The sequence below is a fragment of the Grus americana genome, chromosome 5 (assembly GCF_028858705.1).
Source record: "Grus americana isolate bGruAme1 chromosome 5, bGruAme1.mat, whole genome shotgun sequence".
In the NCBI taxonomy this organism is placed as follows: Eukaryota; Metazoa; Chordata; class Aves; order Gruiformes; family Gruidae; genus Grus; species Grus americana.
This window is the reverse complement of record NC_072856.1, coordinates 18,496,320-18,520,555: the sequence shown is the minus strand read 5'-3', so window position 1 is coordinate 18,520,555 and position 24,236 is coordinate 18,496,320. Positions and strand designations below refer to the sequence as shown.

At 37.9% G+C, this 24,236-nt stretch overlaps 1 protein-coding gene across 3 annotated transcripts in view; it reads right to left on the bottom strand.

Annotated features, from left to right (window-relative positions):
- Positions 1-24,236, bottom strand: part of MOB2 (MOB kinase activator 2) — a 115,660-nt gene that overhangs the window by 69,958 nt on the left and 21,466 nt on the right. Inside the window, exon 1 of one of the 3 annotated variants that reach the window (XM_054827093.1) lies at positions 23,923-23,960. The exons of 1 other annotated variant lie outside the window; for it this stretch is intronic. In XM_054827093.1, the coding sequence (XP_054683068.1) occupies positions 23,923-23,945 (23 nt within the window). In that variant the 5' untranslated portion in view covers positions 23,946-23,960. Of the gene's footprint in view, positions 1-8,701; positions 8,752-23,922; positions 23,961-24,236 lie in introns of those variants that run through there. One more of the 3 variants, XM_054827092.1, reaches the window with a different exon arrangement.

The following is a 24,236-nucleotide window of genomic DNA, read 5'->3' as shown; positions in this document are numbered from 1 at the left end:
AGATAATCCTAGTACATCCTAGTACAATAATGGATTATCTCCCTGTTTTAGAAAAAAAACAAAACAAAACAAAACCCTCACTACATTGCCATGAAATAAGATAAAGCTCAGCTCAGAGCAGTCAAAGGTAGAAAGGGGTATTATTGTACTTTTGCTGTTAAACTTTAAAAACATACCCAGTTTAAGTGATGAAAAGCTTTATTCTTCATAAGTGGTGAAAAACCAAGGCTCTTGAGTCTTCTATGAACCATTACCAGGGCACAAGTCAGTTTTGGTCCAATACCAGACATAACAGTTTTTATAAAGCTTTGTTGCAAGTTAGCAACATTTTTTTTTTCTTTTTTAAACAGCATTGAATTTTTCTCATACACTGCACTTAAGCGCCAATATATACCAAAGAATTTGGATAATTGAGATGCCTTATCTCTGCCTCTGAAGTTGCAAGTGCCAAATAAATGATTATGCAAGTACCTACAAAACACTATAAATCCAAGGCCAGAGTCCTTGCCTCGCCCCTTTTGCATCTCTGCCTCTCTCAGTTTCCCCCATCTCCCAAAGAGTGATCAATATTTTATACTCATGACCAGATATAGGGAATGTCACTGCAACACTTGGATATTTGTCAATACAGGTCACCATTTTTGATTACATTATTGACCAAAACAATTTCAAATCCACATAGCACAAAGTTTTCCCACACACACACTAGAATCAAGCTTATTTTCAAGGACATCTTTTCCTTCTCTTTCACTCCCAGTGCACATGTTCTGGCACAATCACAGAAAAAACAATTGCTTCCCTTATGTGTATCACTGACCAGCAACCCTGCTATTGCAAAGAATCCATTACAACAAAGAAATAGTTCATCCTATGGGTCAGGCATAAAGCAATAATGTGCTATAAGGAAAGCGTATGCACATGTTTTTACATTAATCTTTTTACATAAAATTCCACCTTTCACCTGCAGGTATTTTAACAAAATCCCATTATTTTGCTCCTCAAAAACTTCATGACAAATCTCACAGACTTCATGAAAGTGCAACAGTGAGTGCTCAAAGAGCAACTGTAATAAGTTTTGACTAAGCACATTAGAAACACTTAATTGTTGTAATCTTTAAGCTATGTTTTGTCCTTCTCTATAGACAGTGCAAAAAGATTCAGTTTTAAAAGTCTTTTCCATATATTTTCTCGTGACAGAAAGGTGAAAAACACTGCCATGAACCCAACAAGCTTCTTGAAACGACAGGATTTTTTTCAAGCCTGGCTCAAAATTATACTAAATCACATCTGTGCTCTTTCCTCATATTTAAAGATTTGCCCTCTCTATGTTGTCATCTTGCACTGTGTTCCAATTACATACACCACAAGCCAAGAAAGGTTACAAAATTTCTGAAGTTACTGCTGCCAAAGCGACAGCAATCTAAAATTCTGGCATTTACAACAACAACAACGAAAGATAGGCACAATAGGAAAAAACACGACTTACTTTCAGCAAAGAATCAGTGATGACTCATTTAAACTCTGACAAACTACTGAAATTCTGGCAAGCTACTGCTGTATGAAAGGACTGATGAAATTCAAGAAAAAGCTTGCAAAAGAACATGTCACATTCCTCAAACTTACCAAAGAATCCAGCTTACCACTATTCACCCCAAAAATAAATCCTTAAATGTTTTAAACAAAAATAGTATGTAAGGTAATGAGCTGGCACACAGATCATGTTATCCACTATTTACTTCTTGAAGAGAAAGATGCATTTAAGCCTGTAAATTGGTATTTCACTTTGCAACACTATGCAGCTATACTCTGTGCTATGGAGTTTGAAATACATCCTGCAGCTAGAGAACAATTTAACCTGAGCACAATAACCTGCACTTCCCTTAATTAGAGATTCAAATGGTAGCTGCGTGCAAAGCCTCTGAAATCATTACAGTCCTTACTGATACACTGTAAGTGATGATATATCGAGTCATTTAGAAGGAAAGGACAAGACAAAACTTCAAGCACTAAAGATGTCTCTGTGGAAGGATCTACTTTTTCCATTACATGAAGTTTATAATATTCATATGGTTTTCAAATTCGGAGTTATTGATCCACATGTAAATTAGAATTTCTAGACTAAGATTTCTGTTGGCTAAATATATGGTCTTTCAGCTACATAATCCTAGGCTAGCAGGCTAATTTACCAAACAAGTACAGTGAGGAACCTGAAAATTACTATTACTTTATTGACATGATCCTCATTCCAAACCTGTGCCTTCTACTCTTGGGTATCATGCCCTCATTACCCCATTAAGTTTTAATCAAACCATAAACTATCTATGGTGATCTCACCAAGGCAGCTGCCAGTGCATGTACCTGATAAAACAATTGCTCTGGAAATCTCCTCTCACCCAGAAAAAGAGCTTCTGCTACCACTTAGTTCTAGCAGGCCAGTGAGTGCTGCCACTTAACACACATTCCACTTCCAAGGTCAGTAATAAGAAATGTACCACCACCTTCACACAGGAAATACAGTAAACATTTGAGGATACTCTCATTTTTCATTTTAATTTTTCAGAAATATTAAGTGAAGGAAAATTGATTCCAGAGAAAGTTAGACTATGTCTTGGCCTTCCAAGAGCATTCTTTAGATGATAATGGCCCTGAAATCTTGTGAAGAGTCATTTATTGTGTGCATTGAAAAGCTCACTAATAGGAAGGAGCTGCTTCATGACCACATTCTTTGAAATATCTTGAGAAATGAAAACTTACCTCTTTTCAACTTAATACCTACAGGACAGCACACAAAGCAAAAACATTCACCATTAACTGGCTGGTTATCCTTAAAAACGCACAACAGGTGATGCAAAGAATTTTCACTGAAGGTTTCTCTGGAGGTTTAAGAGGCTCTTATAGGATGCAAAGATGGGTGGTGTGATTAGCTGACATTTCCATTCTGAGAAGAGTACAAAGACCATGCCACCCTCATAACCCACAAAGGAAGAATATTGTTCTCCAGTATTATACCACTTATTAAAGCACACTAAAGGAATAATGTATCTCAGCTCATTGGCTTTACTACATGACAAAAATCAATGTGGGTAGCATAGTCCCCTCATAACATCATCTGATCTTACTGCAACTGACCCACTAAACACCACGCTGAAGTAGCACACAGCTTTGTGACAACGCAAATATGGTAGCATCAAGATAAAATTTAAGACCAGCTGGCATCATTCTATCTTTCTATAAACCTTTTCTATTTCAAAATGCCTAGTATGCCAAGAGCTACAAATTTAAGCACCCCATCCTACAAGAGGAAAAGATCCAAGTCATTCAGATGAACTGCTGTAACAAACAACTAAAATGCCCTCACACACAAAGTGCTAAATGGAGGGGGACTTAGGCCTCGGAGGAAAGTCTGTGCACCTCCGAGTGCAGCACAGAGGCTCTCCTTATCTGCCTCTCATCCTTAGCAGTACTGTGACCTACAGAACAGTGACGCTAAGCAGCTCCCCTCCTCCAATCCTCCTACGTCTCAGACACTTCCTGTCTCCACTGGCATTTATTTTCAGCCCTCAAGATTCCTTTCTATATGTTCCAGGAACCCTCTAGCCATCCTCCGTCCAGATGGCAGACTTCAGATGAAGGGAACAGGGTCTTGGAGAGTCTTTTCTTGGCCTGCTTCTCAGCAGCCTGCTGGAACTTAGAGGCAGGCTGAGTCTTGCACAGACAAGGCTCTGTTGCACAGCAAAAGCCCTTCAATCCCTCTCCACCGTTTTCCTCAATGCCCTCTTTGTCTTCAAATAAATTTGTCTTAAACCTTTTAACAGCCTCTGCTTTCCAGGGGCATGCTTTATACAATCTACTCCCTACAAAGCTGCAGAAAGCCAATAAAAAGGCCAAAGGAAAGGGATCTTAATGCTGTAACAGACAACCAGATGCAGAAGAAAGAGGTAGGTGATAGGTTTCAGTCCTGTCATCTGCAAGAGATTTCTGAAATATGACAGAAACACAGTAGTTTACATACTCAAATTCAGTTAGAACTATCACCCTACAATGAACTATTTTCAGACTATGGCCCTCATGGATAACTAGTCCTTAAAGGCCAGAAGTGTTATCACCAACACTATACATTCACATACAAGCCTCAGAGAATGACTTCTATGTCTTGTTTGTGAAAGTCAACGTTTTGCCAAAGTAAGTAGAAAAATGCAAAAAAAAAGCTTCCAACTGAAGCTTCACTGAACAACGGTTTCATACGTTTCAGTAAAATTTATTCAGGATTCCTTTAACTCCATATCAAAGGCTATGACATTACTTGATTTATTATATATATAAATGAAACAATACTTCCACCAAGACCTGAAAGGGTCTAAATCTGAAATAAAGCTAGATGCTTCAGAGTAGAATATATTTAGGCATAAACTATTCTGAAATCAAATGCAGTTAGCAAGGCCAGTTCCCCATTTAAAGACCAGAGCTATCAGGAAGACTCTAATGTAGCTCTTGGCTAGAAAGATTAATTTAGGAAATTAACTGCAAGAACAAATTACAGAACTTCAGTAAAATCTAACTGTGGTAGGAAAGGAGAAGTTACAGAGAAGTTGCAGTAGCACAGGAAACTTCCAATTTTCAGGTAGAACTTTAAAAATCCAGCATCTCAAAGAAAATGATCAGAACAGTGAAGTGATGGGGAAATTAAGCAAAACATGGCCTTGTCATTTGAAGGTTAATTTAAAAAAAAAAAATTCCTTCTTTCTTGGTGGGAAAAGCAACACAATCTGGAGGCAATATTATGCACTGAGTGCCACTATCACACTTGTGATGGTGTTTTTTCAGTCAAATTCTTGTTCTTTTTAGGCTTACCATTGATACGAAAAGATAGTCAACTATCTCCTTCTGTCCCTTTTCCCTTTTATCATTTACATTTGTCATAACATTGCCTGTGAGAGGATATCTTTAATCTCATTTTGAGACCAAAAAATCATACAAGAAATATCTTGAAGAAAAGTCACCACTCCTTTATGGGATAGTTTGAAAACCAAATGCTATAAGCAAGCTATATTTGATACCCTGACCAGATTTTTATCATGTATACCATATTTTTATTTTCCTTAACATTTGTACATTGTTAGAAACCAATCTTTTTTCAGAGACATGCATAAAAAATTTATAACTAATTTCAAATAGTTCAAATCCTTTTCAGGTAACTTCTTTCATTTATGGAGTGTGATCTATTTGCTTGTCAGGGTAATATACTAACTGCATGATGATAGCCATAGCTCCTCCCAGAAACATTTGGGATTGTCTAATTGAGATTCCTCCCTTATTTAGTTTCTCAACAGATTAAAAAAGGTGTAGCTTCAAAAATTTAAATTCAATTTCTACATCCCCAACCAATGGCTGGCTACTACTAGAACATCACCTAATTCCACCAACTGAAAATCTGATCCAGAAATTATGTTATTTAAAATTGAAATCAGATATAGACCACCTATAAAACTTAGCTAATATGAACTAGCTAATAAATCATAGGTGGAGTGAGCCAGGTACTAACAATCATAGAAAACTAAGTATCAGCTATAGAGTCAATGCAACATAAGGAGACACAATAAACCACCCCATTATGATCAGAGACACCTATCTATCCCCTTATCACTGGAAAGATGGACTCTCTTTAAAGAAAGTAAATGGTTTAATTAACCAAACACTTAGACAAAAGCTAGAGCCTTGTAAGGGTGGTTAACAGAAAGTGGATCAAAATCCAGCAAGTATCGTGTGAGATGTTTGGCCTCTGATCTAAAGCCATGCCATCTGATACCCTTGGCGCTGAGCTTTCATGCTGAACTTTCCCTGGTTGGCTCCCTAGCCAGCAAGTGTCTGAAAAACTTTCTAAGAGTATGAGAGTGTGGAATGAAAAAGAGAGAGATGACAGTCCTTTTAAAACTCATGCAATTAGTCATGCTTTGAAGAAAACAAGAAGATACAGAATTTAAGTACACAAAGAAGGCCAAGGGAGCAAAGTGACTGAAACAAAATGAAGGCGAAAAGACAATGACTGTGGTAATACCTGAAAAGACAATCATCTGTCAGGATACGCTAACAGAGCAAAAGAACAAATACAAATGAACATGTATTACAATTAATGGAGATGACAACTGCTTTATCTGTTAAATTCTACATGTTGCTGCTTTTAAAGTAGGATAGGAGGTGCATATGCTTTGTCCAGCAGTTACAGCTAAGCTGTAACAGCCTTATGGGTAAGTGAATAGACTAACAATTTTGCACTATTTTTGGCACAGTAGTGGGAAATACAAGAGGTTGCTACATTGGAACTTAAGCATTACTTCCACATACCTGTTTTCAATTCTGGTTTTAAAGCTAAGATCAGTCTAGTACTTAATGTGTAATGACCATTCTCCTTGCGTCACAGCAGTTACCTTGGAATTCAGCATGAACAACTCTAATAGCAACTGTATCACAGCCCAGGACAAGAGCATGCTAAAAGCAGGAACAAAAGGGTAAAGTTTATATTGCAAATCTCTCAGTTTTATGAGCACCTAGGTCTACTAGCAGCATGAAAAATAATGCAAGATAACCATAGAGAAGATGGGACGGTAATCCTATAGATTAGTAAATTTGAAAAAAGCAGTTGCTGAAGCCACAGGCAGCTTTATTATAGACAGCATCCATCTTCCCAGTCATGACATTTTCCACTATCATCCTAAAAACTCACTATCGCTTTTCGCTTTGTAAACCATGCAGGATTTTTCACACTGATTTGAAGCTAAATGGCTACGCTGCATTTCTTTTACATTCTATTCTGAAAATAGGACTTGCAGAGAAAAAGGACCATAAGGGAATCCAGCTAAATAGTCGCCAACTGCCTATTCTGCTCTCTAAGGGTGGTTAGGCTACATTTAGCCCCTCTCCATGTGTATTCCCTGGAAGCATCTGGTTTAAGTTGTTATTTTGATATCTTCATACCAAAGTTTGTTTAAATAAAGCAACTATGATCTTTTGGCTAATAAGTGCTAAGAAAATCTTTGCTCTGAGACAACCATATTCTGTTACCAACAGAGGAGTGCCTCTGAACTGTCTGCTGAGGCTGTTTTTGTCAATAGGGCATTGGCCTGTGTAATATAGAAAATAAATATTTACCCCTAGTAAATATACTCTCAGTATCCTTAACTCTATTATCTCCACTCACCCCGAAACTCCCTGTCAAAACCACTGTTTCTGTAAAGCTGTGTGGGAAATGAGTAATTCTTTATCCAAGTCTATAGACAGTCATTGGAGTTTGGAACCGACTGCTGTAGAACCACTGTTAAAAAACTTAAGGATTATGCAAAAGCTTGCATCTACAATATTTTCAAGTAATTGATACTGCTATTGCTTTCAGAAAAGAAAGGTATTTTCTGCTAGTGCTAGGAAACAGAAGGGGTGGAGTACTTTGAGAGTCCTTGGAAACTGGACATCCACGTTGGCAGAAGCAGTGGGAGGGAAGGGCAAGAATTGTTGCCCATACACGACCACATGTCCCATAAGATCTGGGGAAGAAAACCCATGATTTCAAGCTTACTCCAACACCCTGCTCATATTACTTCATTTTTTTGCAAGTCAAATATCCATTCTGAGGTTGTGGCTCAGAAATCCAACTTAACATTATATTATGGGGAAGGGCTCTTCATAAAACTGTCCAAATGGTCTACCACATCTTCTGTACCAACAGATACCTGCTCAGCTAGTAACAATCTGATACTTCGACATACTGCACGAAAAAAATTATTGAAAAAAATAAGAGGTGGAACCAAAAGAAAAATAAACGTAGACAGTTCTTAACATGTCAAGACTGTGATAGCATCTGAGGAAAACTGAAGTTTGAAGAAGAGTTCTTAACTTGGATCTGCAGCAGATCCAGTAAGATACGGCATCATTACAGACTGATTCAGCCACTGGCCTACATGAAGCATAGAAATCAGTAGTAGTGGATCTGTGCAGAGAGACTCATTGTTATCAAGCATAAAGAACAACTGCTTTTTATTGTATTTGCCACACACTATTTTCTGTGCCTAAAACTGGAGAGGACCATCAGCTAGGGGGGTAGCAACATTAGATAAGGGAGGTGGTGGATTTCTGATATGCGGTTTCTGTTCCAAGTTCTTAAGGTCCTACTTGTTAACCTAGGGAGACCCCTGAGCCACAGAATGAAAAACCATAACTTATCTCTTGCTTACTAGCACACCACCTGCAAAGCATGAAAAAATAACACAAATAATTTACTCTGAAACAATGTTTCACAACCTTCACCTGCAACTCCTCAAGTCAAGCACAAAGTGACAACACAGACCCTGCAGAAAGTACTAATAAAGTCTAAACATATTGAGAGTAACATAGGAGTTTACTGAGAGGTGAAAGGGAAAGGTTACTTGTAAAGAGTCCTCAGTAAACTGCTTCTATCCTCAAGTTTTGGTTTGTACAGCAAGATGTGGCAAACATACACTACTAATATTTGTTATCACCAGAAAAGGCTAGCATGAGGAAGAAAAGCTGGACAGGAAAGACACTCAAGCCTTTAGTTTCTCCCTCCCTGCTGCCAGCGCCCACCTAGTCCTTCTTCCCCCTCTCCAGCTAAGCTCTTTCCCAGTTTATGTCTGCACAGTACCACTTCATGTCCACACACGTCTGTGCTAGTTAATGTATAAAATTGTCTTACCAGCAGCAGCACAGTGAGCAGATGATGAATTCCATTCCAACAAAATTAACAGCAGGGGATTTCCGACAAGATGGCAATAGAATAAAACACAGTTCGGATACTCAAAGAAGAACAAGATAACCGATTACTGAAACACGGCCTGAAATATTGGTAGCACTTTTGCAGAATTCAGCAAGATGCAGCTTCTGGCAGGCAGAGTGAAAAACATAAAAAGGTCCTCTTCTAGAGAAAGGGTATACGTAGCTCATTCTTGAAAAGACAGCTGCACAAAAGAAAGGAAAATGCTTTCTGCCTTTCTTTTATCTATCAGAATAGCTGTTATCTAAAGTTTCCTCCTCTTCTTTTAGGGTAGGACTGTTTAAAAAAAACCTCCTCCCAATAAATGAAGATTTAGCAAGCATTTTGATAATGCTTTTCTCTATCTAGTCATGCCTACCTTTCAAGTCAGTTTGGAAGCAAAGAAAAAGTAATTCCAAAGAATAAATAAGTAATGACAACTATTTTTTCCAATCCTTCCTTTCTTCTTTTAAAACAATTCCAGTGACTCAGACATATTAAAGAATCCAAAATATCTGTTGAGTCTGTTGTTTTTAATAAAACCCACCCACTTTCTTGAAAAAAAAAAATTGAAATGGTCATTTTATACCTGTTTTAAGAGATTTCATAAACTCCATTCATCTTTCTGCTTATTAGTCAAGAGGGAAAAATTCCCAGCTGCAGAGTCTTAAAGCTCCATCTTGTGGAAGATGCCTATAATATACAAATAGGCTCCAGAGAGAAGAGGACTTCACACAGAGCTTACAATTAATAACGTGTTTGACATTTACACTTTGTCATCAGTTATACAGTAAGACAGCCTCTTAAATGCATTCCACCCCAGTAGAAAAACTAGCAATGGGGGATTACCAAGGAAGTGAAAAGCTGGTTTTCTTTTGTGGCAATAGAATAGTCATCCTGCATTGATTGAAGCAGCAGATAGCACCCACAGCAGTCCAGAGCAGGTCTTGCTTTCACCACGTTTGTGGCTCCTGTGCACTGGACTTACTCTAGTCATAAGCAGGAAAACAGGGAATCACAGCCAGATTTATCTGGGCAATGGGCAGACAACCAAAGATTATAGCAACCTTGCCATTAAGAATAGATAAATGACTAACAGAATTTCCTCTTGTGATACTATGTTGCCTGCAATTTTACATGGGTATTCTGAAAGCTGTTCACAATCCTCCTCCAGCCATCTATTACAAACTCAACTCAATGCGTGCATTCAACCATTCTTAAAAGCTTGTATTGAGAACAGCATAGCATAACCGTATGCTGCCTATGGCTTTAAAAGAAAATTGAACCAGTACTGCCCTCTACTGAAAGAAGAGCCTGAACATGAAAATTGTAGCAACTTTTCCACCATTCTATCTTGCTGCTTCGTTTATATACCTCATTTTTCCTTGGTTTTCCTTCTTGTCTGTAAGCCTTTACAATATTCAGGGTTCTGCTTTATCATGTTTTTTTCCTGCTGTTTCTTCCCCATGAGGGCCACAAAGATAAGTTTCTAAGTTTACATACTATAATACCATGCAGCACAGACATTCCAGAAATCAGAGAGCTGCTGCACTAAAGCACTGCAGATGCAGCTTATGATTTTAGCAAAGTAAAGGCAGATAAGCAAATAAAAAAAATAACATAAAGTGAAGTCTTCAAAAGTAATCCCAGCAAAATGAATTTAAAATTTTCCTGTCATCTGCAGTACACCAGTCAATACAAGTGTCATGAGATGTTCTTGTGTAGTAAATCCAAGATACTTAAAGAATGTATATCCATATTGATTCAATACTTTGAATTAATAAATATGTCATAATTAGTAATTGATTACTAACAGTAATCACATTACTTTTGCCAATATAAACCTTGCAATGTTTCTATTTTCCATCAGTTGCTCCACTTTGATATTCAGACATTCATAACAACCTGAAACTCTGAATAACTTAAGGATTGAAATACCGTACAAAATCTCAAAGTGGCATACTTTTAGCAACATAATTTTCTAAACAATACATTGGCTTGGAACATTAAGGAGCACAAAGTTTGAACTGGTTGAATGAAATGTCTCTGAACCTGTAAAAAAGATGTAAGCATTCCACTCAAAACAGAGGAAAGCACATCACTTCAGAAGCACATCAGTTTTCTGCTGCCCAGGAGCTGGGAAAGCCTGTATCTCAGCCCTAAATCCCCAACTGGCAACAGCCACCAGATGATTTTCATAATCGCTGTGAGGACATTGCGTGCACTTCAGCAAGTTTCCATAGCTGGGGGCTGACTCCATTCCATCAAAATAAACCAAAACACCCCAACCTTACCATAGTGCACGACCTCCACAGGAGCACTGGCATTAACCGGCTGCAGAGGGAGCCCGCTGCCCGCATGCCTTGCGAGGCTGGCTGTCAGGTCCCCTTCCCCAAAAAGACAGTGAATGTTCATGTCATATACAGTAATCCAGAGTCTAGTCTCCGTTTCACTTTCCAGCAATGATCATATCAGAAAAAAATAAAGAGAGATTACTCATCTGGCAAGGAGAAGAGGACTTGATCCGTTGCTGCGTAGTACCCTTCAAATCTGTTTCTTAGAGTGCCTATTAAACTCCACACATTAGAAGTAGTGTGTTTTTTTAAATAACACTGAATATTTTATTCTTCCTGTTCTCTAAGCTATACTAGCTCCAACTCTGAATGACCTCTTACTTCACACAATGCTTCTGTGGGAAGGATAGACCTTCTCTTTTAAAGAAAATAATTGAACACCTCCTAGGGTGTTCAAGGCAGATCCTAGTTACCCCGTTTAATAATCAAAAAAAAAGGTAGCCTTTTACTAAAAAAAAAAAGTTCACAGCCCCTGCGAAGTCCTCTATACTTGTCACTGTTGGTGGCTGTTACCCAAAAAGAGCCCAGCAGAACAACATTAAATTTACTAATAGATATTAAAACCAACAGAAGAGATTATATATACCCGAGTACATAACCTGAATGAATTTACTTCACCTTTCCACATACGATCTTTTAAAATGAAACTATCAAATCTTGATTTTTTAAAAAAATCTTACTAAAACAGTCCTTATTCCAAAACATAGAAGCACATCTTAAATTTTTATCGTTCATGGAGCAGGACCAAAGTCACTGACAATAAAAACACTATGTATGGATGGGGGGCCAAAAGCCCATTTTTGTATTAAAAATGAAGACCTTAAAAAAATGGCATGTCAAAGCAAATGTATTCGTCAATGGCATGTGAAAATTCCTTGTTTAAATTAAGCTTTGATAATTCTTCTTCATGAAACCAAAGCTTCAGTCTAAAAATGGTATCTAATACATAAAAGTTTGAAAGCCACTGTTTTCACTCTGACCCCATATGAACCTGTCTAAAAGATTACTCATCTTGAACTATCAGTTTTTACTGAACCATCTCCTTTTGCCCCCTACCTTGCTTCAGCTACTCTTGTCTGCAAATACCAGATGTGGTGGTTTGGAATAGTTTACATGCAGCATTAATCACTGCATTCAAGAATAGACAGACCACATTTCACTTATGGAAAGGTACACCTCATTACCATAGAACTGAAGGAACACACTGAAGCTGAGAAAAGAAGCATCTTTTGTAATTTTTTTTTTTTTTTAAAGAAAAGGCTATACATAGCGCTTTAAAAACCAGATGCAGCCAAATTGCTCCTGTAACAGTAGAAACAACAAGACACCTAGCCTCGTCCAAGTCAGTCTTGTTGAGATAAAACTGCATCGTGTTTCTAGCAATTTCTTCCTTAGAAATCAAAAGCATCGCAGCTAGATTATCACTCTGAAAGCCCCCAGTGCTACCACATGCTTTGTCACTACAGCAGCATCCTTATGCTTGGCAGCCTCACCATGCTTTATCACTCTTACTTCAGCTGCCATATGCTTCCTTTCTTTGGCTGGGAGATACTATGCCTGCTGAACCACTTAGTCTGCAAGCTTAAGAAAAGGATCCATCGCATGAAAGGGCTAGGATGAACTGACATAATTTTTTTTAATCCGCAACTTCAATAAGATACAACATTCTACAGAATAAAAATCCATTAAAATCCAAAGATCCCTCCAAGGAACCACAGGAGAGCTTTCTGTCAACAGAAGCATATTATGAATACACTTTTCAGCACATCCTCTCCATCAAGAATAGTTAATACAACAAAAGTTCATAAAAATAAGGCTGGACTCAGGCTACCATGCTATACAGAGAAATACATGCATGGTATGATTACAAGAAGAGTATTCCGGGCAGATAATTCACCCACAGTACTAGAACTGAGCAGAAAGCTCAAAACCATAAGAAATTCATGCCCATTTCACCTTACAATAATAAACCAAAACAGGTTTATTCATCTCCAACTTTCACAGAAATTACAACCCATAGAAACTGAGGGCACAGAACAAAATGCATCAATTTGCCATAATGATGCACTCTGACAGCAATACACATACCATGACCTTTAATCCATGTAGGCCTCTTCTGTATGCTTAAAAGCAAGTCTAGGTTATAAGTGTGGACTGGAATGACAGATTACATGAGCCTCACTGACAAGTCTGTCTATGTGTTAGATCAGTTTCATATATTTAGTAACCAAAGGCATCAAATAATTCTGTTGCCAGTATCCTGATTGATACTCCTTGCCGTAGATTTCATACAAAGTGCAGTTATACTTATGGTGCCTGCAGCTCTCAACTATAAAAAAAAAAAAAAAAAAAAGGAGGTAGATGTGAACCAAATACCATTCCAGCAAAGGAGGTTAAGCAGTTAAAAAAACCCCACCCAACCCTGTTTGTAATACCGTGACAAAATTTGACTACTACAATTTAAAATAGCCAATCAGAACAAGTTTCCTAAAGAAAACTATCTGGAGAAAATATTAAATGCTCGTTTCAGTCACTTCCTTGGAAAGTAATATTGATGCAATAAACAGAAATGATGATAAAATTAATGGAAAATATTTCTCAATTTATTACTTATACATGAATGTATAGAAATAAAACATTTTTCTCCTTGGCACGCTTACTCTGTCTGACCTTTGAGATGTTTTTTATATGAAGCTTGAGAAAACTGATATATTCTGGAACGTTGTACTCGCCCAATGCTAGAGAACAATTACAACACATGGAGTTGAACAGGCAAACTAGTCTGTGTTTTGAACTTTCACACCCACATATATAAAATAACTAAGAACTTAAAGCCAGCCAAAGAAGAACTGATAGCAAGCAAGCTTAGTTTTCCCACCTGATACAGCCTGTGGGGAAGGGTCAGCTCCCAAATGAGCCTCTTAAGGAAAACTATGCTTTGGTTCTCTGGGTAAAACTGTTGAGAAAGACATCAACACACACACACACAAAAAGGTAAACATATGTGCCCTGCAAAAACTTAAAATGTCCAGCCTTTTTAGGTACTTGGAAAATTTAAGCATTCTTTTGAATGCACATTTATATTAATTATTTCCTGCATTATCTACAGCATTGCACACAGGGAAGCAGCCGGACTCTGCAAATTCAGCTGTCCTTGCTGCTTTTCATACTAATGTTATGTAATGGACCAGCTTTTATACTGTGACTGCCATCCTTGTCTTTGGTCTCTGCTTTTGAAGAGTTTTCTGGGGTTTTTTACAGTAACCTAAAACACAAGATCAGTATCTCATCATAAAATCTTTTGTGTCTAGCTAATTGGCAATGTCAGCATTATATCCTTAACAGAGAATGACCTAATCCATCTTATTCTGCACTGAAAGTAGAAGACTCCTCAATTATCTTTGAATATGTAATGTTAAACATCCTGCACTTATCAGAGGCAAACACACACCCTTTGGGTTGCTGGGAACGAGTACTGTTCTAGTTTGCCTGGTTTAATACAGGATATCCACACCTGCAGTACAGCACAATGACAGGAAAATCAAGTTGATTTTCAGAAGGTATTCTTTTCTCTGATAAAAAAAATACCCAGAAGCAAGAAGCCATTTTCACCTGTTTTTTCTTCCCTAACACGACTACAGTATATTTGATTCTGTAAATTATTTTGAGTGATCATTATGAACACTCAAAAGAAAAAAAAAAAAAGAAAAAAAAAATCAGTGTCAGACAGCAAGGCTGAGCTAATTAAATCTGGCATGCTTTACTGTTTCTGAAAAGCTCTCTCACTGACCAGCACAGTAATACTGCTCATCCATAGATACAAAAAGCGCACTTTCCAAAGCACTTCCCCTGCTATGTACAGGGCACAAAAGCACACCTCCATAAAAGCACAGAGGTCAAAGGCAGAAGAGAAATAGTCTTAATTTCTCCTTACACCTTAAATAAATGTCTCGCATACTGGCCTCAAAATCACCCTTCAACCCTATAGTAAAGTTCATCAAGGTCCCAGACCTTAATAAAAAAAAGTCATACAGGCAAACTTAACAAGTTGAAAAAGAAACTAACACTGTAAGTTGAGTAAATAGAAAAACATTCAGGAAAGCCACTGTAAAGATATTGTAAAACAAAATATTGAACAGATAAACATGATTAACACTTTAATAGTCATCATCAAAAAACCAATAAAATATGTTTAGTAACATTTCGTTGATTCCATTTATAAACCCATAGTGCAGGAGTCAAACACAATCATTAATCAGGTAGTCTCATCCAGCATAGCATTAAGTGCAATCTAAAATCTAAAAATCAAAGTAGTTTGGATGTTTCAGAAAGGAATTTAACTAACTATCCTCCCTTTAGCACACCACATATATCCTGAGCTTTTCCCAAATAAAATGAATCCTTTCCCATTTACTATTTCTCCCTTTCTAGCCTAGAGACCTGTAAGGGGGATATATCACCACTATGTTAAAGGCACCCATTATCCTTTTATTTCTCCCACCTTACGCAGACACTTTACTCACATGCTAAGTAATTAGTTTACTGTGAAAGCTTTTCCCAAAAGGGTGAATCATATTTTAAGGACACCGTCTAGCACTAGTACATTTCATGGGAAAGTAATAGACTTAAGGTAAAATACAGAGATAAGTAGCATGCTCAGTCATTATTATTGTTGTTCTGACTTCCAGGTTAATAAAAATTTAACCATGGTGCATGCAAAAGGTATATTAGTTCACATCTCAAGAGACTTATCCGAGCCTAACATAACTTTTATCAGTTGTGCAACACAACTGCAGTTTAGAGAGCCCCTTCACAGAGCCACAAAAACTAATGCAGGAAGTCCTCCACTTCCTCTCATTCTCATTACACTTCCAGAATTATACTTGCAACAGAAGCCATGTAAACATGTATCTTCTTGATTTGCTTGAGACTGCACAATGTTCCTTTGGAAATATGTCACTAAGAGAACCAAAGCACAACGCTCTCCATCTTCTCTATGTATGCCAGGGAAACACAATATTCACCTCCCAAGGTCATTATGAGGAATACCATTTATAACTTGCTAAGCTTAAGAAGCTATACAGCTCTGCATAGCTGTCAATTTAGGGCAGCAGCTTAAAGACAGGGCAGCAGCAAAGCAAAAGGTGAGAGAAGAGTTTCCCCTTCATAAAGGTCTCCATTCTCTCACAGAAATCTCATGGTGTTATGAGATGCACCTCATCCATCAGGAGTTATTCTTATTTCACAAGCAGAAAGATGGGTTTAAATTAAAAAAAAACACAATTAATCTATAGGTCAGGAAGAGATTAATTAATATTTCAGATCCTTAATCCTAGTGGTAGTCTTCCTCTTCAAGAAAGTTCTCCATCTGAAATCACTTTCCTTTCTGAAGGAAACCACTTGTTTAGATACTAGAATCTTTCAAAGAATTACCTTCTCAAGGATTGCAAAAAAATGTTTGTGAAGATGCAGTAGTCCACAGCAGAGGGAATTTGCCTTTGAAAACCCTCAGTCAGGTACAATACATTTAAATCATATATTATCTAACAGGCAAATGCATTACAGATTTAAAAGCTAATAGTGAAGATGTAGGGGGTTTTAATGAAAATGACGGTACTATGTTTTCCGAAGATAACCAAACACAAGTAACTTAAACTAATTTTAAATATGGTGTTTGCTATTATACTCATCTTGTCAGACAACCATGTCCCAGACCACTGTGGAAAAATTATTAGTGAAAAATGTGTGTGTTCATAGTTATCATGTTACCACTAAAGCAACAATAAGAAATTCAAAGCCCAAGCAACAACATAGATGGAAATTTAAGCTGAAGCCACAGGACCTGAGTGTCACATTTCCTTCCCTCTGACTCAAGCCTGGCAATATTCTAGGCAACAAAAACCACCCAGAATGGTAAAGTATGCCTTTTTGACAAACCTGCTGCATCACTGCCTTTTTCAGAGGCTCCCTTGAAAATGTGGTGCAAGGAGGAGATTTATCTACCCTGAAAAAGTGAAGTACTCAAAACACTGTTTAGAGCTTTCAACTGTAAATGCTTCCAGAACTCATTCAGCTTATTGTAAAGCCAGATGTATCTTAAATTCCTGGTAGTGTTTCACAGATAACTTAGAAACAAAATACAACAGTACCTCTATTGCCAACTCTTGCTTACTTTTCTAAATCTATAAACAAGCCAAGCTGAATTGAAATCATTATGTTTCAAAACATCATCCTCACTATCACTTATTTCATGGGCTACAGCAATTCAATTATTTCTTATTATCCAGTTAATCAAAATATAAGCATTTTTGACAGCATGGCTTAGCAAAAAAGTCAGATTTTTGCTATTTCAGGGAAAAGATTCCATTTATAAAGTATAATTTTCCAGAAACCCATATAAATACATCTGTATAGTATAGAAATTTCAGCTTGTTTCTTCAAATGGTTTGATGTTAATTTTGCCATTTCGCTGGAATCCAAGAGCACTTGGATTCTTCACTATGTACAATATTGCTTCTACAAATTAGGCTATTACCCAAGCAAAAATTTCCCTGTTAGACTGAAGAGTACAAAATGTACACAGAATAGCCACTTTTAAAACATATTTTTGATGTGATTTGGAAGATTCTTTCTAGCAGCTGAAAACTAACTTTTTCTTCTGACTACTGCTCCTTCTTCAGACCTACAACAGTGCTGCTACAATGGTAAATGTAGGTTATTAGCCATCACTTAAGTGGTATGCTAGCAATCACTGCAGAACCAACACCCACAAAGCTTCCCCAAAATCAATGTGAGAGCAAAGCTTATATAGATAACTACATCCATACTGACCCATTGAAAATAAACTGCAACCTACATAGTCCAGACTTACACTGGGGAGGGAAGACACACAATATGAAATTCAACCACAGTCTGGAGTTACTGGCAGCATCACTTTCCTAACATTAAATGTGTGTTGCATTTTTCTGGTACCACAGTCTGTGTTAATGCAAAAGTCATCCTGAGGGGAAAAAAGAAAAAAGCTCATTTGTCCTTCTATCTAGATATTTATCATACCCACCAAAGTTCCAGCCCTCTTACTAGCTTAATAAGATGGAGACTAAATATCTCAAGAATATACCCATATCCAACTCTCTTAAAATTAATTTTACCAGCAGATCTCAACAACTTACTTTGGAGTTAATCATTTTAGAGACAGGAAATGAAAGACAAAAAGGAACTGGAGAGACATGTCTGAAGTCACCTAGCATGCTAATGGCCAAATTCAAAATAAACATCCAGATCTTTTAAAAGTCCTAAATGAGCACTCTGTAGCCACAGCAAGAAAATCCGAAATCCAGATAGTCACAAGAACAGCTCCACTTCTAAAAAGAGTACATTATTCCACGTTCATCAACATTTCTCAGTAAATTCTCCTAGCAAATATTTATAACAATATGGACACAGCAGAATTCTCTTCCTCCCTCCCTCTGAAAATGTAAGGAAATTTAATTGCAAGGAACAAGTTTAGAAGTATTTTATCATCCTCATCAGAAAAGGTTCTTCAAGGATTCAGTGAAGGTGGAGATCTAGATAACTTTTCACATTCATTTCTCTGTGATAGGTCTATGATACATGCTCACCATAACCAAATGCAGATTGCATTTTCTGCCACCTATGTAATACCTGCTTTGTACCTGATTCAGGCTCTACGACCATGAATTCCATTACATCCAGGAACACCAATGTTTGTGGGGATTTCTGAGTTACACTGAACAAAGTAATTAAATACTATCCAATATTCAGGGGGGCTGGAAGAACAGACATTTGAGGCTGTGAAAAAAAAGCCATCCTTCTCTTTTAGCAATATTACTCCATGTCTCACCCTCTCACTTCATCTGAGGATCTAGCAGCTTTGGAAATTACTTTGGAGACTGCGTATGTTTTGAATATGAACTATTTCTCCATTTTTTTTTTTCTATTTTCAGTTATTTAAGAACAGAGTTGAAAGAGGGAACCTGCACTTAAGAACTAAAAAAAGCCAAACCCAAACCTTTCATATTTGAGGTTAGTTTGTTACTTCTTATTTTACTCATTTTTATAACAAAACCCTGATGAAAATACTGTTGTGAAATACTTCCTCTCATTTATTCACATGGGCGAGTTATTTCAAGAACTTAGACACTAGTTTGTCAAGAAAATGAACTGGTAAGCTTTATTATGCAAGATATTACTGAAAACTATAGCATGTTTTGGAGCAACCTATGTTCTCTCAAATACATGTGCACACTTGTGCACAAACACCTCCCGGCCCTTAACTGAAGGGAGTATCCTACATCCCTGTACACATGCTCTTGTTTTCTAGTTAACTGCTGCAGTGCATGTTGTTACATTTGTGTTTAAGAATAGTATTTCTCTATTTCTTTTACCTTTAAAAGCAAAGTTCAGAGATTTGCCTATGCAGAAAAACGTCACACAAAAAGCTGAAACATCTCTACTGCTTGAGGACACCTTTAAAGTAATCAGACAGCCCCACTACCACTGGTCTTCCATGGCCTGCTGGATGAAGCTTGCACTGGCCACAGCAGCTTCATCTGCTCCATGGGTGTCACCTAATTTTGAAGCTGTCAGCTACCATGCCCACAGCCTGGTCCTGCCCAAAGAAAAGAGCTCAGAGACTAGTTTCTCCTGGACAGCCTTGGTGGAGTAGGTGTACAGCTGTTCCTCCAAGCAACTCAAGCAAGAAATAAACTGATTCATCATTAAGAAGAATAGTTAAACTAAACAGAACCTAAAATTCATTAGTGAACAGAATTCACAGCACCATAATTGCAATCCTGGTGAATTATGCTGGCTAATGAAGAAACAGCAATTCACAACACAATGCACTGTAAGATTTCTCTCTTAAGCTTGACTGAACAGGCAAAGGGATGCTGAGAAAAGTGGAAAAAGCTACAAGACTTGTTAAAACAGGGATTGCTGCCATTTTCAAGTGACTAATGTAATTTTTTCCCTCTAATTGTAGTTAGGAGGAAGGTGATATTAGAATAAGCGGCTCCGGGCAGTACATTTCTCTTATAATTATCCAGCATTGATTTGGTTTTGGTAATTGCCTTTGGACATTTTAGAACAACAGACATTATGAAATATATACAGAAGAAAAAAAATGAAAAAGATAGTTTTTCATCAGACAGCCAAGTACACATTTATCTGGCACTGCAAGTAATTTGTTCTCTTGTTTGTATCTGAAAGCAATGTTAAACTAAGCAAAAATCATTTCATAGTAAATTAGAGGCCTAGTATAGTCATAGCCAACATTCACACGAAACTTTTACATAAACGTGGTTTAATTATACAAGTGAAACAAACTGATCTGTACAACAGTCTCAAAGGTTTGTAAAATGTTATCAGTAAGAATTTAAGACCTGCAGGTCGAAGTACAAATATTGGAAAAGCAACACATCAAATCTTATAATGTACTGCTGGTTTTGGAGCTGGTTTTTTGCATTTTCATTTTCAGTGTGAAAATAATGCAGCCGTAACTACGATGCACTCATCTGCACGTAAAAATGCCCCAATGCAACGCAAGGTTTTCAAACAGGTCTATGATGTGATACTCAAACTTGGATTAAACTCTGGTAGGGCAACAAAAGCCACTCATCCAACAGTTGCTGGGTGTTTTCATCACAAGGAAATGCTACCAGCTTACAGTTTGGTTCTTTCAGAGCTGCACAGTCCCCATGAACCCCCCATCAGGCCACAGTGCAATCTTGCAAGCCAAAGAATACTGGGGAGTTTCACTTTTCCCTCTGCATTCTTGCACAGGGGGTATGCAGATCGTGTGTGTCCCTGTTTCACAAGGCTTTCAATAGCTGTCTAGGTAGCATTGGCCTTAAACTGCCATTGGCCTCTAACAAGACAATCTGATTTGTGCTTTGTTATTCTAATGTATGTATTTGCATAGCATTCTTGAAATATTTTGCTGGAAACGGACTACTTGAAGTTAGTTTTTCTAACAGCACTGTTATCCCAGTCATTAAATGCTTAGTGGAAGCTATACCTCGGCTTTTATACTTCCACCAGTTGTGAGGAACAATTTCTTACTGAACATCAGGAAGCATTGAACTACCAGCCTGCATTTCACAGTGTAAAGACTGCACTGTAGAATTAGGTGAAGTAATTTTCCATGTTCTTTCTAAAATTATTTAATCCCACAAACCGTAGCTATTGCTTCTCCAGATTCTAAAACAATACCTGACACTAATCACAGATTTTGCCTACTAAACGGCTACAAAGCATCATTATCATATTCTTCAATTAAGGACAGGGTGTTCTACTTCCTTAACGGTGTCATATTTTGCCTGCTAAATAACTAGAAAGCATCATTATTGTATCCTTCAATTAACGTTATGGTGTTTTGCTTCCGTAATGGCAACTGAGCAAACAATACGTAAGCTACAGGAAAACAGTGCCATTCCTCTCTCATGCTACCTGCAGATTTGATTAATGGTAAGAAGCTGTTACTGTAGTCAGTGCTATAGACAGCAAAATGCAAGATAAGCTCAGATGAGTACCTAGTTTTGCAATTTCTTCTGCACTACATTTCTTCTGCGGTCAATCTTAATACATAAAATATTCAGCCCCCAGTTCAGAGTTTGAGAGTGCAAGTTTCTGCAAAAGTGCAAGAGTCTATTCGCTTTTATCAGGAGTTAGTACTGATCATCACAGCTATATATAAAAATCAGTATGGAAATACAACCACCTGTCTCAAATGCTCCTGAGCAACAGCACTAGTATTTGCTACATGGGAAGCATTATTTCACCATTCTTGAAAGCAGAAGGCCAATATTTTGCTGATAATCAGGAGAAGTGACTACAGGAAAATTACTGTCTTCAGATGGGGATACTGGGACTTTGTTAGCAGCAAGATGCCCCAAAAAGGAAAGACGTTATCCTTAAGATGAGGATCCCACTAACATTTGTCTGACAGAAGAATTCAGTTTCTCCTCAGCAAACAAGAGGAGACCAAAATCATTGTGTAATATTTGGAAACACAGAAAAACAGTTTTAATTGATGATGCACTACTTTTTGAAGTTAGCTTCTGTTCCAATTAAATCACAAGTGGCATGGCTGAGAGTGTGGTATTTTCTGCTCTGCTGGGGTGGCCGGGGTCCAGGCCATCTGCATGGAACGCACGGCAGGACATTCCACCCTTCCACCAGCATGGCCAGCAGTGCCAGCCGCTCCTGCAGCCCGCCGAGGGGACGGGGAAGGATCTTCTTTTGTTTTCCTTATTTGTTTATTTGCTTTACTCTGGCAGCAGGCAAAGGGCTCTTCTCTTGCCAAGTTCATTACCATTGTAAAATGTTCCCAATTACACTGAGCAGAGCAGGCTACAGCGAGGAGGAAAAAAAACCTGTAAAGTTTACAATTAAACTACAAGACTTTATAAGCCTTGATTTTAGGAAACAGGTGAGAGCTGGGTCTAGCACATCTCTCCTAAATGCTCAAATCCACACAGATCACTCATTCAAAATATTTCTTCCAAATTTTCCAACGAAGTTTTTTGTTACATTAAAGAATCACCCAAGTGCATGCACCATACAGGCATTAATTCTCTCCCTCTCACAAAGTTCTTGTCCCCCACTCACTGAGTGCAGACACAAATTGTTGGTGCAGCATCTTACAGTCTCCTAAAGATGACAAACTCATCAAAGCAGCAATATCCTGCTAGTGGCAGAACTGATTCAGGAAAATACAATTCTCCTTTTTCTCAGTGACACCACAGCCTAAATCAGCCTTTTTGTGTGACTGTGTTCTGAGGCAGTGAAAAATGCTACTTAAAAGCATTTTCATGAAAGCACACATTATGCTTAAAAGACAAGATTAAGAACTCCAGCTGTATCTATCACTTGCAAAACACTGGACACCAAGTTGACTGTCATGGCCATATAGAGTATATATATGCACAGGACAAGTTCTTAGTCATTTACAACACAGAGTTCTTCTATGTCTACCATGCAGTTCAAACATTACATGTTTTCCTCTGAAGAGTTTGTATTTGCTCATTTGCCTCATGTCTAATTTATGGTCCCAAAATATATCTATCACTCTCCCACTTCTCCTATCAGCCAGTGCTGTATCAGCAGGGTCTAAGCTGAAAAAACAGGAGACCTTCCTCTCTGAGAAAGAGGAATCCATTCCTGTGTAGTAATTACAAGTTCTCCAAGCACAGCAAGAGACAGCACAGAACTACAATCTGACATGCAGGAGCAGGGCTGTCCCTTCCAAGATGAAGATAATCAACCAAAATACGGTACTTGTTTGAAAGGCATTATTCTCAAGTCCCTTCTGCTCAGTTGGAGAGCAAAGTGTTTGCTTCATATATTAAAGAATGGACAGAAGACCTGAGCATAGTAATAACTCTATAATAGACTACAAGAGCACTGAAGATCCCTCAAAACCCGTATCACTTTCTCCAAATACATAAGGTCCCAACAGCCAAGAATTAAACCCAGCAATCTTTCATTGCTCTTTCAGTACGGAAAGATTTCACAGTTACCCTTTAATACCAAGGAAGCAGTAAGCTGAATGAATGCTTACTGCCAACCCTTAACCAGCATAAATGTAGGAAAAAGGATGAGAGGAGAAGCAGGAGAGAAGGAATAGCACCAAAAGCAAGCACTCACCCACCACTTCCTGAAGTTAAACAAAAGGCACAGAAACTAATCGAGCTGCTGTAGGCCCTCTGCCCAGCTCATACCTGCCATGCAGCTTCTGCCCACAAAATAGCACACCAGACATGAACCATTTCAAAGACTGAACGTTACCATTTCATGAAATGTTCCCACATTTCTCAGCAGAAAATGAAGAAGAAAATGGACTGCTGTCTAAATCAGTTTACCTAAAATAAGCCATCCCTTCTTCAACACTCCCTCCCTACCCCAAGGGATTTAAGAAGCATGCATTGCCATGATCTGACAAGAAGTAATCCAATAAACCAGACAGCCTCCCTCTCGCCTGCACAAGGGCACAGCTGCTCTGACTCCTCATCTAGGCCTTGTATGTCCAAATGTCATCTGTAACAGCTCAGACAGTTCTTTACTGAAGTAGGAAGTGTTAGGCACTCCTCTAATCAAGGCTG